Genomic DNA, 16162 nt, shown 5'->3' with positions numbered 1-16162 from the left:
ATTCAATAGGATAACGTTCTAGCCAATCGGCTTAATATTCTATTGAATATGTAGTTCAAAATCTCACTGTTATTTAATACTAAGTATTGTATTCAAGTTTTTATTTTGTTTGATTTATTAGCAAACCTTAAACCGGTTTTGTAAACATTGTTTTTTAATTAAAATATTTTCAAGTACATGCATATCATCGATAAATAAGTTTAAATTATATTAATTGATAAAATTATTATTTAACTTTTCAATTATGTAAATATAAATTTGAATTATAATATAAATGTATATTTATAAATCAATCTTAATATTCAGAACTAAATTAAACATATATTTGTTCCAATTTTAACATATGAATACATGTAGCAAATCTGGATGAAATAAAAGATATAATGATTAATGCTTCAGATCCCTTGGTACGTAAATAAATTTAATCTGCATGTTAGAAATGGGTAATTAATTGTAAATCAAAAATAAAAATATTTAATTTTCTAATTATATCAAATGAATTAAACAAAAATATTTAAATTATAAAATAACCAATTTGTATTTGAAGAAATTATCCATCAAATTTTATTTTAAACCATAAATGATTACATCATACAAAATCTTATAAAAATATTTTTAAAATATACATATTAAAATCTAAAATATAACATATTAAAACAACAAAAATTATTTAAAGATAAATATCAAAATTTATATAAAAGAATCAGAAGAATAAAAAGAATATAGAATATTTAAATATTCATTATATGTATAATATAATTCATATCAAAATGTTGATATCTAACATAAATTGTATATATATGATGATATATATATATATATATAATGATACTTTGATTTCATAATATATTAAAATTGCTTTTTACTTTAGATGTAATAATATTTTAACGATTTTAAATAATTAAAAGATGAAATACTTGTAATTTAAATATTTAGTATAAATGCAAATCTTATTTACTTTATTTTTAATTTATTTTTTATATCGCTTTTAAATTATTAACAAAACAAGATAATATAAAACTTAAAAGTAAAATATCTTATAAATTTTTCATAAAATATCATTTTAGCAATAAAAAGATAAATATAATACTAAGTAATTTGTAGCCATAATCCATTCTTTTCTTTAAAATTCAATAATATATATTAAAAGAATTATTTTTTAAAATAGTTATATACATATGATAGTTTTAAAATTTAATTAATATGATTACAGGAATATATTCCAAATGGTCGTTTAACAATTTTAAAGCACCCAGAATTTGATACAACAGAAGCATATAAACATGCAGATATTTTTCAGTCTACAACTTCAAAAAAAGTATATAATACTGATATTGATTCCAAATCTTCTGTACGTATTTAAATAATTATTATGGATTATTATATGATTTGATTATAACTTTATTTGAAAAATATGAAAAGTTAATGAAAATAAAAAAAATGCTTATCATAATGAGTCATTAATTTATTCTTTAACAAATATATGTATATTTTCATTATTTCTTGCTGTATTTATTATCTATTTTAAAATTGAAAAATATTTAATTGTTAAATTCTACTTTATAATGCAATAAAATCTATTCTCTTACTAATTTTTATACTAATTTTCATATTTTTTAACCATAAATTGTACAGCTATAAACAATCTAATATTTTTATCAAGAAATTTATTTGAAAACACTAGTACAAAGAATACTAATATACACTATTAACAAATATTTTTAATTTGAATGTTTTCTCTGTATAATTTCTAATATCAATCAAAATATAATATTATTTCATTTACATTGCTTTCTGTATAATTAATATAATTACAATTATTATGGTATATTTCATTAATTGTAAACTGTTTCGAGTATTTCTTAATTTTAATCAGTTTTAAATCTTAACCATAATACCACTTATTAAGAATGATAGTTCATTTAATGTAAGTCATCTTAATGAGAAGAAAAAAAAAGATTAAAGATTGCAATTTTTGATCTCCGGTTTGCCTCTGTGAAAAACGTTCAGTAATAATTTGGTCATTATACTGTTTGCTCAACAGTACTTGGCCTACTGAAAAAAATCATTCAAATAATTTAGTAATACAGATGACAGTAAATATTAACCCAGTTGACTAAAATTGACACGATTTTATTAAAAACTTACTCAATTTCATTATATCTTATACTCATCTATGAAATTTTGATTACTAAAATATATGTATGTTAAAGAAAATTAATTTATTATTAAAATCAAATATGTATTATATCGTTTTAAGAAATAGTACAAAAGATATTTATATCTGCTCTCATTTTGTTGTTTAAACTTTTATTATAATTTCTTTTTTTTTTTTTTTTTTTTTTTTAAATTTTTTTTTAATTTTTTTTTTTTTTTTTTTTTTTTTTTGAGAAATTTATTTGAATTCTTTAATGGAGGCTATGTTTTACTTATTAGCAAAAAATGAATAGATATAAAAGAATAAGATAATTTATTAAGTGTACCACCAATAGGAAATTAATTTACAAGACCCTGAAATTCAATACAAAATTTGAAAATAAAAATACAGGGAAATGTAATACCATACAGATTTCAAGTCAATAACTATACATTGAAATAAATAAAGCCGATTTATAATAACAAAAATAATTATAAAATTTTTTTCGAAATTTCTTAGCATCCTACTCCTAAAATAACTTATTGACTTTCTCATGTCTCGCTCGCTATACGCCCTTAAAAAATAATGGTAACTCAAATTTGTCAAATTTCATATTACCGCATGCTAATATTACGCACAAAGTGGCGAATTTGTGGTTAGGTAATAATTATAACTGGCATCATAAAAGTAAAAATAAATATAAAATCCTGTATACAAACGTGTACAGTGTACAAGAATATTATAAAAGAGAGTTAATTATATTGAAAAAGAATAAATTTGTTCTATATTTCAAATATAAGTAAATTAAGTTAAAATTAAGAAAATAACTTACAGATGAATATTATAGTTTTCTAAAGAATTCGCTTTTTATTTATTCGAGAACACGTGTATAAGGAATAAAAAATTTAATTTCCAAAGTTCATACATTACTACATTACTTATTATACAGAGAATTTTTATTAAAATTTTTATGTTCAAAGTGATAATTTTGCACATTTTATGCATTAAAAGTTTATCAAATTGAAATTCATTATACAAATTTATAATGAGTATTGAAATAATAACAAAATATTTAAATATAATAAATTAAGTCTATGAGTAATATATTTTATATATTATTGTCTGGGATCAGACTAAAAACCTTCCTTTGATGATGGTTGGAGGTGCTGGCAAGTGGAAGGGGCAATGCAGTGTTTCTTGTATTTCCTTTATTAAATGTAATAATATAATAAATAGATAATGAGCATAAACTGTATGAATGATGGTGTGAGCGAATAATTTGGGGAAGTTTCTTCAATTGGTTTACGTGCTGAGGAGAGTGTGTATACTCTCCGTGATGTGAGGAGTGACTCCTTCCCTTCCGAGAAATGCCGCTGTAGTAGTATGCGTGAGAGCCACGGCTGTCGTACCGAAGTCGTCTAAGTGAGACTGGGTCGCTCCTGCTTTAGTGTTGGTGTGTAAGAGCTGCCGCTGTCGTACCGAAGCTTTCTAAAGGGGGACCGTTTTACTGCTATCTTAGTGTCGGTGTAATCAGTTAATGTGTGTAGCATGATTCGATAAAGTTCACTCTTGATTATGTTAGATTGCTTACGGGTTGAGTATTACGTACGTGTATAACTACAGTGAGTGATGACTGTAGCTTGGACACTGAATAGTGAGCTCATCGTGTTGATTGCGTAATCGTTATTACGTTAGAATGAAACAAGACTGGATTGTGAGCTCTTCGTGTTTACTGCGTTATTACGTTGTTACGTTAATCGTTATTACGCTAGAATGAGACTGCGATTCAGACAAAGACTCAGCGCTGCGCGGCAAGCGCAGCATGCGCGGCCCTTAAGTATTCTCGTGGTAGCTTAAGCGCCGGTAGAGATCCGGTGCCTGTTGCTATGGCGAAATTTGTCGTGACGTTAATAGGGCATAGCTTTGGAAGTATATTCAGGTTTTCGGCGTAGAAACATTTTTCGAGTTCGTTGGCTAGTGTTTATAAACAATTGTTCGCGCGCTCATAGATCTCCCACTTTTGTATTCCGCTTTCAACTGTTTCAATCCGTAATAATTATATAATTTTACACTGGTAGAGTAGTAATATAGATTAATAGAGTTTTAAGTTAAAAATTCGATTTATCGATAATTATAAGGAACAAAATTAATAACATATCTAGCATTTAATTATTATTCTAGATTATTATGGTAGTATCGGCAAAGTTTAAATATCTTATAATTTAAATTATAATGAAAGTAATAATACAGTATACGATTAAAAATCATTTTAATAATTTATTATATTATTATTATTATTAACACTATAAAATTTCTATTTCATTTTTCAGAAAGATTTTTGGATTCTTCGGGATAATGAAAATCATCAAGAAGAAGAATTATTTTGTTCTGGAAGACTTGCTATTTACACGAAAGGGAATCAAATTACAAACACTTTACAAACAGCTTATTGTTGTGAAACTGATATACTTCATGCTGTTTGGTGTAAATTTTACGTAAACGATAAAAATCAGATTTTGAGATCTAAACAGAACAATTTTAAAAAATCCAAAAAAGGAGTAGTTGATTGTATATGCTTATTTGATTCATATACTTTGAAAGTTTTTACTGAATTTGGAGAAAATTACATATCTAGCTTACAATTTAAGGTATCATGTATTAATACTACATTAAACTTATGTATACATATATTTATATTTATTGTCAAATGGAATTTTTTGTATATATTTTTGATCTATTAGAAGTTTATTATCATAATTTGAAGTGACAGTCCTGAAAAAAATTCAATTAACAAAAATCTGAATTTATCACTAATGATTCCGCATCCGTAGAGGGATATGTACAATGAAGTTATATCTTAGATATTACTTGTACTAATGCTAGAAAGTAATTTGAAAAAAATATACTAGACAGTAGAGTGTACATATCGTAGTTGCATGTATATTGAGAGAAAGAAAAGATACAAAGATTATATGCTAAGATACTAGGAAAAGCAAAGACTGAAGATATAAAAATCATATATGTTGTTATGTTAATCTCTACAGCGTTAGATGATTGCACGTGATTCCGTCTACTTACTTGTATCGATACTTCATTTTTAGAAAGTGTAGTGTTATTTTCGTTATTTAAATATATAACTGATACGTTGTAAATTTTTGTGGATGTTTGTAATGGTATTTAGTGAAGATGATAAATGGTACAGAGCCAAGTCTAATAGTTTGTAATCTTTTATGTGATATCTATTCGGATATTCATGACAAGTTTAAATAAGCCAATCTTCATTGAAACTATAAGTTCAATTTAGTAACCGTCTCTTAGAACATGTATTGTGCTAAAAATCTAATATAATTAGCCAGTCATATGGAATCGATAACGATGAAGTGTCACCATTGATTTTTGTCATGTCTTTTCGCGAAAGTTGAAATTTGTATTAGTATTTTATCTTTTATTATTAATAAGTTTTTCAACTGCAATTGTACTACTTGCTTTGTTGCTAAAAATATCTAGGCAAGTTTATCTTTACTAGTGTAGTATATTTTCGATGTAGTTAATCTCTTATAAAGACGGGAACCATGCATAATTAGTCTTGGTAGAGATTCATTGCATTTATTAGTTGCAAGTATGAAAATATTTAAGTTGAATTAAAAAAAAAAAAAAATTATATAATTAGAGGACGAAACGTATATTACCAGGATTCAAGATTGCTAATATTACACAAATAGACAATTGATTGAGAATGCTATCAGCTCTAGAGATTATTTGTAAAATTTCTTTGACACCAGTAAAAATACATGTTAATGCTGACTATTATACTTAATTGATTTGGCAAAGGTGGTAGATTATTGAAAACTTTGGACTAAAATTAATGTTTTACTATTGAGTTAATCGTATTTTCAACGTTTAGGTGTTCAACGGTTAAAATATTGATTCGTCAACATTTGAAAGATTTAAGAAATATAAAGCATACCCATATAAGCATCTATTAGTAAACCAAAATACAATTATTTCTTAAAGCTGTTTTCGAAAGTTTAATACTTTTCAACTAAGGTATTCTTTTTTTAATAATTGAATAATTTATTTCAGTCTAATCAAGTGTACAATTCGTGTGCGTTATAACCCTCTCTCAGTCTACTAACTGTTCTAATAAATTAACTCTCCCTTAAAGGTCATATTTCTTTATTTAAGTATGTAGAAGTTTATTTAAAGAGACTGTATGAGATCGATATGAAAACCTACTGTATTTAACCTTGATAGTTTGCTTTACGAGGATATTGAAGCATCTGTAAAAATAATTTTCTTCAAATTATAGTACATTTCTCTGTCAATAATTCGGTAACTCTTTTTGTTCATTAAATTATAAACTAAATTTAAGATCATTACTATAAGTAGTAGAATATACCATTCTACGTATAGAATCCTCATACCCGATGTAACTATACTTTCGTATACACTGAGAAGTGGAATACTGAAGTAGGATAATATTTAAAATAATATTTAATAAGTTCACAAAACTAAATATGTAAAAAAATTAATGTTTGTCTTTTTTAAAATAAAGGAAAGCGAATCAAAGCAAAGCTCTTATAAAATATTATAAAAAAATATTGTTCGAGAGTGAAACGAAAATCTCTAGAATTGTATTCATTAGGAAAATTTCAACGCCTATTATAAAAAGAATTATCGAACGGACATAAAAATCTGAAAAAGTCTCGCCAAGGTTGCTGAAGGCTCGAAAAGGTTAGTACATCTGGAACATACTCCTAAACAGCCACTTTATTGCCTTTCGTACTACAGACGTAGTAATTGTTTTGAATGCAATGAAGACCCTTGCGACTTACCATCAAAACCCGGCTAGCTTGTTTACTAGAGTATATTTTGAGGCTTAAATTATTTGAAAACAATTGAGTGAAAAACATTTCTTGTAATCCGGTGCAACCCGAAACTCGACACGTGCGACGGTCGGTAATCTGCGCCGCACGTGTGCCTTCAATGCCACCAGCAAGCATGCATTGTTGTCAAGTATGACAAATGTTGCTGCTTGCATAGGCCAAGCAAAGACTCTTGACCAAGAATCAACCCCCACCACGCTGAGGCCCGGAGAGGGGCATTTTTCCATAATATGCGTTGCCGCCAGAGATACTCCTTCGATATTCTCATTGTCTAAGCCTAATTTCTTCGAAAAGGGCCTGTACATTTATCATGCCGCCGAAAAGCGGCGCGCCCTGATTGAAAAACTAAGACCAGAAGCTCCTTGAGTGGAGACTCATGACAATAGGCCTCAAAAGTGGAGACGATACAGCTTAAGAGGCTGTTCGCGGTAAGAATTCGAACAAGCTGCTCGCGTAGGCAGCCAAGGGCTGCCCGTGTGGAAAAATCGATGAGCTGCCCGCAGGGAGATTTCGAGAAAACTGCTCGCGTGGACAACCAACGGCTGTCTAATAGGAAAAGTCAAGTAAAAGGGACTAGTCGCCTATAGAAGCCAAGTCTGAAGAGAACGCAACGCAGTAGTACGTATTAATAAATTAGAGACAAGTATATTGCGATGACCCACTGACCAGACCAAGAATACTGTAACCCTGTGAGTATAAGGATCATCCTGCACGCATTTGCCTTGCCGCGTGCCCTGGTGACCCACTCACCCCTGGATCAGGTCAAGACTACGATATCGCTGTTAATACACAAATCCACACTATCTACTCAATTATTGCCAGCCGGCGGCAAAACCGGCACAACACGACCATTAACATTATCTCACACTCTCTGACAAGGAGTGTGCAATAATTATTTATCTTTACAATCTGTCAATTCAACATCAATTAAGCGATCTCAAGAGCATCTTGTGTAGTGAAACATACAATATAAGAAGCCGTTCAAGAAATCGTATCTTCACATTAGACTTAACAAGATTCTACAACACCCATATGTCAATAGTGTATTAAATTGTATAATAAATCTATAATTAATCAACTCTCACGACTCTTGTACAAGCTCTTCCACCTATCTCCATCCTGGGCGTCTGCTAGGGCGGCGGCAAACTAAGCTATTGAAGCATTGGCAGTACGAGCCAAGAATTAAATCACTAAAATTCGAACAAATATAAACTATTTCTTACAATATATTTAAATCAACAGTTAATTATTGCTAAATATTTATAACTACTTCTTAAATATATAATATTATAATCTTAGGTTTCTGCAGTATGGCCAACTAAATATGGAATTTTAATAAGAAAATCTATTCCTTCAAATTTTACATACGGGTAATTATTTATGTTCATTGCATTTAATTTATTCAAACTAAGAATTCAAATTTACTTTTACAGAATAACGTCTCTTGAGAATACAAAAAGTATTTCTGAATCAGAAGAACAAAATTCTCCTATTCTATATTCATTAACACATCCTTTGGATGATATTAGTCCAGTACTTATTAAACATGGTAATATGGATTCATTATTCACTTAATAATATTTCAACTATATCGTATCTAATTATTGATCAATAAGTCTTCATATTGTCACTCTAATTATAATTCTTATATTGTTGTTGTTATTGGTATTGTTATTATTATTATAATTATTATTATTGGATACTTGCATAGCATTGAAATTATCTCCATAACATAAATCGATGCAATGTAACAATTTTATTAAAAGACGATGAATGTGTAATTTAAACAGTTTCATTCCATTTTTATATTATACAAAAATATGTTTCATACGTATTAAAATGATTAGATGCATTGTATAAATAACTCAATGAATAAATTTTAATTACTTTAAACTGATTAATACGCTTTATTGCAGGATCTGTATCATATTTTTGGGATACAAATCTTACCATACTTTTTACGACCAGTGAGCCATCGTTTGCTTTTATTTTTGATGCAAAATCAGGATTACATTCAATTTATAAAATAAGAAACGCTTCCAATGAGGAATGTCAATGTATAAATAATAGTGGAGATAATACTTCATTAATTTACAACTCTATATTCTCTTCATCCTTACACTTTGCTGGAAATAATGGATTAAGTATAAGAAGTAATAATAAGATCTGCATTAGTAATCTTGGTAAATTATTTTTAAAATTAATTTTATGCATTAAAAAAAGCTTTGATATTTTTTTCATTGAAATATAAAATTAAATATATAAATAGTTGATAGACGTAGTGCTAAAATTATAAATAATTATATTTTATAAATGTTACTTTTAATATTTACATTATGTATTATTTTATATTTACTATTTACATTATATACTATTTTAAATCTAATAAATTACATAATTATTCTTTAATTTATAATATATAAACGTATAATTTTTAAATATAAATAACACGATGGAGTATTAATTTCAGAATTTACTAAAAATCAGTGCAAGGGGAAAATGTTACTTAATCACTGAATAATTCAGACGCATATTGATTAAAATAAATAAAATTTAAGAAAAAGATTTTTGTTGATCTAAAAATAATTGTTGATTAAACTTCAATATATTGGTTTTATTACAATATTATTTATTTATAAAATATATAAATATGGTATAAATGAAAATAATTTTAATATAAAGCTTTCATAAAATTTGTATTTATAAAAAAATGCTTATGTAGTTGATATTTGAATCAAGTGATTATTTATTTAGAATATGGAAAAAATTTTAGATTTCCCTTGAATGTTTATATACTGTAGTGACAGAAAAGTCATTGCTTAACAACATTTGAATACTATTTAGAAAGATAAATATTTAATAATATATGACTCGTAATATTTCATTTAGATGTTTATTGATATTATCAGAGCTTTAGTCTAATTATTATTTATATAAAAGAATTTTGCTAGATAATCTTTATGAAATAAATTTCTGTTTGTAAATCTTTTATGTAATACTTTACATTGAAACAATACATGTAAATATTATTATATGGATATAACTGTTTGGAAATATTAAATCTTCATAACTATAATAATAATTTTGTTAGACAATTCAATTTTATAACCTCGAAAAAACTCAATCCAATCGAAATCAGTCCAAGGTCAAATGCAGATGATGAACTCAATAATAATAGTATTTAGATATTAGAAAAATTTTGTATTAAAAGAAAAAGCATGTGTTATAAATTTTAAAGGCGAGATGTAGTTTTCTAAAGTACATTATAAAATAATAACAAATATACGTGTTCAGAATGAAACTACCCAGCAATGACAAATTTATTGCTTTATTTAATATGATTCCATTACCTATATATTTAAAATAATGCGTAATATTTGAAGTATTCGCTATGAAAATTCTCGATTTATTTAAAGCCTTATACCGTATCCGCATAGCGACAAAGGAAGATTCTCTAATCTACTAAGCTTGCTTTCCGAAAATTTAACAGAATTTACTAGAATTACTAACTCTAAATATACGAAATCATATATAAAGAGCAACGAACGACTAAGTCAAAGTGAAATTAGTGCAAGTCATAACAGTTAAAATTCTACACGTCTGTCTATGGGAATCCGTGCAAGGTATACTTATTTATTTACATTATTTATTCTATATTCCTGGCTAGCTATCAGTGCGTCCTCCGCAACTTGATTATAGTCAGACCGCATTGAGACCGACGACGTAGACTGGCATCTCCAGCAATCTATTTGTATCATATATTATTATTATTGCGACTCAGCGTCGACAATAGCGGTCAGGCCTCTGCACCTTGATTCTTATCAGATCGCTGGAGAGGGCGCCGATAATGTTACAATATTCTCCACTATTACATTTCTTCAGATTCTCTCCCATGAGCTATCGCCGAATAATGCGACCATGGATTCGCAACTCTTGCGATTCCCTTTCATAAATATGAACTAGAATGCATGTCCAGTACTACCAACACAGTCCTTGCCTTGCACTCTCGGACGACGTTCTACATTTTATGGTTAACTGTTAAATCATGACGAGCTCAACAATTCTCATAACGATCGGTAACAATAACAACCTATGTAACGAAACCTTAAATAAAGGACACTAAAACCAATTGCGTATACACTGAATTAATGCATTAACCTCTCACTCATTCCTCCCAGCCCCCATCACCATTAAACCGACGGTACGCTCTAATCCAACCACCTTGGTCTTCCAAACAATACGAAATCTCGACGTTATTTAAAATGAAAATAATTGAGAGAAATTTAGATTTTTATTAAAATATTTATTAAATAATTAAGGTAATATTCAAATATTAAAAAATAAGTTTTTATAAAAGGAGGAAAGTTTTACTCGCAATATCAATATATCTATAAAATTATATTTTTATATCAAAATAAGATTTAATTGGTATAGCTTATTTTAAAATTGAATCAATTCTATTTAAAAAAATTAATGAAAAATCATAAATAATAAATATTAAAAGAAATTATGTTATAATTTGTAAAAACAAAAATATATTAAATTAATATATATGAATTATATTTTGTAGGTACCTCGAGTAGTCCTTTTCGTTCTAGAACTACTTCTTATACAACATCATGTTCTGCTAATATATCTTTGTCATCTCAACATCTGTCAAGGTCGCATAGTCCAATGGCTACAATATCTCGTTGCCAATCTCCAACAAATCCAATTATTACAACAATGAGTGGTACATCTTTAGGATATTATACCCATCATAATAGATCACATCATACTTTATTAGCATTATCACAAGGTCAATCAGATCGTAATACAGGCTTTTACAATAGACCCACAAATCAATTCCAAAACTATGCACTGAAAGGAGGAGTATTACCAGAATTATGTTTAGAACATGTTTGGACAGAGAGTGTTAATCTCAATAAGTAAGTACTCAATAAGTAATAAAATCTATTGTTTATTATAGTAACTGTACTTATTCTTCGAATATAATGTAATATACTATTAAAATAGATATGGATATCATTATTTATTTTAGGTAATGTAAATTTTGTATCATACAAATAATTATTTTATTTTAAGTTTCTCATTATTTTCAGAAAACAAACAGTTTCAATATATGTTCTTTGTTCTCTATATGATAATAGTGCTTTGTTACTTTGTAAACCATGTTAAATTTCTTGTTTTATTTTAGAGACAGTAATATGGGACAGGCATCGAGGGTATTCCTCACTGTAGATTTAGTTGGACAAACATACTTTTGCTATTTGGTTCAGAATCAGTGCCGTTTGTGTTTGATTAGATTAGAAAAATCGAATGACCCTGAAAGAATTATTCTAGGAATGTTGACCACGATAACAGCTAAGGATGCAATAAATTTACCGGTATGTGTTGGTATTTCAATTATATTTAGTGCATAATTTAGTTGCTTTTAATTATTAGTAATATAAAATCGCTCAAATATGAAACAAATTTGTTATATTTACACAGTTTTAAAAGTAACATTAACAAAATTAAATTCATGATTAAATGATAGATTAATAATAGTGATCTAAACTTTTTAAGTACTACTTTGAATATATTTGTTTTTATGTTTAGATAATCCATTGTTTCAATCTCTATTTTCTCTATGTATTAGTAATTACTTTGTGGAAAGTGAAATTACCTTTAGTGAACGTTTTAAGTTTTTAAATTGGTTATTTAACTGAATGAGTAAATTGAACAAAAAGCAAAGTAGTGATAATTATAAAATTTAAACTGATAAAATTAAATAAGGTGTTCCAAAAAAAACTTTTATATTTATCCTTGGACTATCTGCTGCTTCATATGAAAGTCTTAAAATATATGTTAATCTTAGAAAATAATTTATATATTTTTTTATTTAAATTTATTTTCAATCATATTATAAAAAATGAAAATAAATAATTCTTACTTTTTCTACATATTGTATTATTTCAAAGAATATACGCAATAGAATTTAATTTCTAGAGAGAAATAAGGAAAAGATAATCCGTTTCGAGATTTATTTGAAATTAGTACATATGAACTATTCAAGTGATACGATTAGATATATGGAAATTAATAAATTATAGTATAAATATACAATTGTCGGTTATTATAAATTTCTAAGAAGGATCACAAAAGATCTTTAATTAAACTGTATAAATAACGGATACGTAATAAGATATATATAATTTCTGTTATGATGATTATCCTTTTTCTCTCAACAACGAAATTAGATAACTGAAATAAAACAGGATAACCACTCCAATTCAACAATCTCAAACCATACATCAGAATAAACCCATAAACAATAAATAAGCTTTATTTTAATTACTATAATTACAATTATGAATTCTTAACAAAATACATTCGGTTCCTTGTTTATTTATCAATTTTATTGAGCTAATAAAACTATTTTTGGACCTTTTGAATATGAGAAATTCAAAGACTAACTACTGCAAAATTATGAAAATGTGCATTGAAAAAAAAATTTTTAAGCTTCAATTTATCTTTCCAAAAATTAAATCCTAAATAATCATGACGATAAATATAATTTAAAAAAATTAATTTAGGATATCAAGATATATGTCACTCAAAATGTTTATAATTACGATTGAAAAAACATTGAATTGTCACTTAAAAAATTTTCTACTAAAAATCCATAAAATAACATTCTATGAATAATATAAAATATAATTATCAGCAATTAATATCAGCATATTAATTTGTATTTTAATTTAATATTTGTAATAAAAATAAAATACGTAGCATGTTCTTCAATACATAATAATATAAAATAAGTGATGTTAACAACACCTGATTGTTTAGTCTCTAAAGAAAAATTTTGCTGATTCGATAGAATCATAAATTAATAACAGTTCAATATCGATTGTAATTTTAATTACTATGAAAGTAAATACATTAAAGCTTTAAATAATAAATATATGACTATATTATTTAACTGTATTAGCTGTTCCAGTATTAATTTGAAAATGTATAAGAGAATTATTCAGAATCCTTCATTATTTCGCAAACATAAGTTTCTTTGTCAATTTCATTCATATCCTCATTTTTTGTTTTTGTATGTATCGCACTTTAATAATGTAATAATTTTATGAAATCTCAATTTTTCGTAGTCTTCTTTTTATAATATACATTGGCATATGTTCCATTTAGAATAATTCTGTTGTATAAGTCGATAAGAGGAATTCATCAACTTATAAATTGAATAAAATAAAGTCGTAGAATATTAGTAGATAATCTGTCACCCTAATTATATTTATGTGGTAAACTAAATGAAGTTAAATTTTGATAACTACACAATGAATTTGAATTTTTTACTGTCGTTTGATAAAGTAAAGGTTTTCGAAGTGTAACATGCTACAAGTATTTTCAATATTTTACAAGTAAAATATAATAAGATATTGAGAAAATATTAGTTAAATGGAAAATATTCTATAAATTGTATATAAAAACTTCTAATTGTCTTTTATTATAAATTCTATTACCATATATTTGAAATGGAATTTTTTTTTATAAAAAGATATTTTTAGTAAATTATCTGCTGCACTACAATGTTCGTTAGTACAGTATTAGTATGTTGTGCCCGCATCTATTTGTGTTTGTGTGAATTTTACTGAATACTCATAAAACAGCTAGCTCAATCTGACTATAAAAATGTTTAAATCAAATAGATATTAGAATTGAGACAACTAAAAAAATGAATATGACCAAGAAAAGTAATTTATACTGCTTTAGAGAAACAAATTGATTTATCTAAATTAAAATATATCTTATGTAATTTACGATAATCAAGCAGTTCTTGAAGCCGCCACGTACTACTTAGAAATACATAAAAATTATTAAAAAGAATACTTATTCTTATAGTTATTTAACAAGATCATATGATATTTCACCTTTTTTTTTTTTTTATCTCGTTTTATTTTTGTGACTAACTTTCGATTTTGCCTGTTTGTTAAACTTCAGTTATTATCTCGCATTAATTTTTTCTTATTACACATAGTAGTTACTAAATTGAAGATCGTATTGATAATTGATATTAATTCCGTGCTCTATATTATTAAACATTAAAGTCCACATTTATTGAATATTTCAGAAGTTGAATATGATTGTAATTATGGAATTGAATGGGACCATGAGCATGTATTCCGGCACATCTTTTGTTGGAAAACTACACGTTCCTAGTATTATTCCTAATGTTGTTGGGAATAGTTACGTGCTCTCGCATTTTTATACTCGAGAACTATTATCACCTTATCCAAGAAGAAGTTCACTAATTTCACCAAGTAGATCATCAACACCGCATGTACAATTTGATGAAGGAGTACACCTATTAAGTCCTGTCACTGGTAGTAATTTAAATATAGTTGATAATTCATTGATTGAAAATAGCCCAATATACATAAAAAGTGCAGTTTCAAATAATTTGATTTTAGAATATGGAGATAATAGTTTTTTTAAAATTACTCTACCTACACATAAAGCATCACCTCTTGGTATGTATAGAAAATATAATAATACACATAATAGTAATTATTTAATAATACAAGAGAAAAATAAAAATATAACTTTTAGATAAATAATTTTATTATATAAAATTCATGATTAAATAGAATTTATTTGTAATTGATAAAATTATAACCTGTGTATCAGTTATGTATAGTATGGAGGTGGTACAAAATCTTATAATTTTAGAATTACATGCCCTAACATTGTAAAAACATTGTATATCGGTTAGTGACAAATGGTTAGAACATATTGAATAAATATTCATAACTATATTAATGAAAATATAAGCAATGTAAGTATCAGTAAAATAAAGAAAAGTAAATCCTAATATTTTGTCGTTCTACACAAAATTCAACAGCTCATGATAATATAAAGCAAAACTTTGGAACATGGAAATGAAGAAAGGAAGAGTCTTATATTTAAACGATTGCTTTTTTTAGGATGCATATTGTTCGGGATTGAAGCAATTTCGAAGACTGTCGACTGTCGATATCGCAGGTCTTTCTAGCTCTCAGGTTTCTGTAAAAACTTTAGAGGAACATTTTCGTGTACTTGTTATATTTTGGCTTCAAATGGCCTATAATGTTATGGTCTTCGAGCAGGA

General features: G+C 26.5%; 1 protein-coding gene across 1 annotated transcript in view; it reads left to right on the top strand.

Moving 5' to 3' along the window:
- Positions 1–329: 329 nt before the first annotated feature.
- The window catches only part of shtd (anaphase promoting complex subunit 1), a 33296-nt gene continuing 17463 nt past the window's right edge, over positions 330–16162 (top strand). Inside the window, exons 1-9 of the mRNA XM_011497308.1 lie at positions 330–407; positions 1214–1351; positions 4468–4785; positions 8323–8393; positions 8457–8572; positions 8940–9206; positions 11594–11951; positions 12221–12410; positions 15146–15545. Of these exons, the coding sequence (XP_011495610.1) occupies positions 384–407; positions 1214–1351; positions 4468–4785; positions 8323–8393; positions 8457–8572; positions 8940–9206; positions 11594–11951; positions 12221–12410; positions 15146–15545 (1882 nt within the window). The 5' untranslated portion in view covers positions 330–383. The remainder of the gene's footprint in view (positions 408–1213; positions 1352–4467; positions 4786–8322; positions 8394–8456; positions 8573–8939; positions 9207–11593; positions 11952–12220; positions 12411–15145; positions 15546–16162) is intronic.

The sequence above is a fragment of the Ceratosolen solmsi genome, unplaced genomic scaffold (assembly GCF_000503995.2).
Source record: "Ceratosolen solmsi marchali unplaced genomic scaffold, CerSol_1.0 scaffold10, whole genome shotgun sequence".
NCBI lineage: Eukaryota > Metazoa > Arthropoda > Insecta > Hymenoptera > Agaonidae > Ceratosolen > Ceratosolen solmsi.
This window is presented reverse-complemented; position numbering and strand designations above follow the sequence as displayed.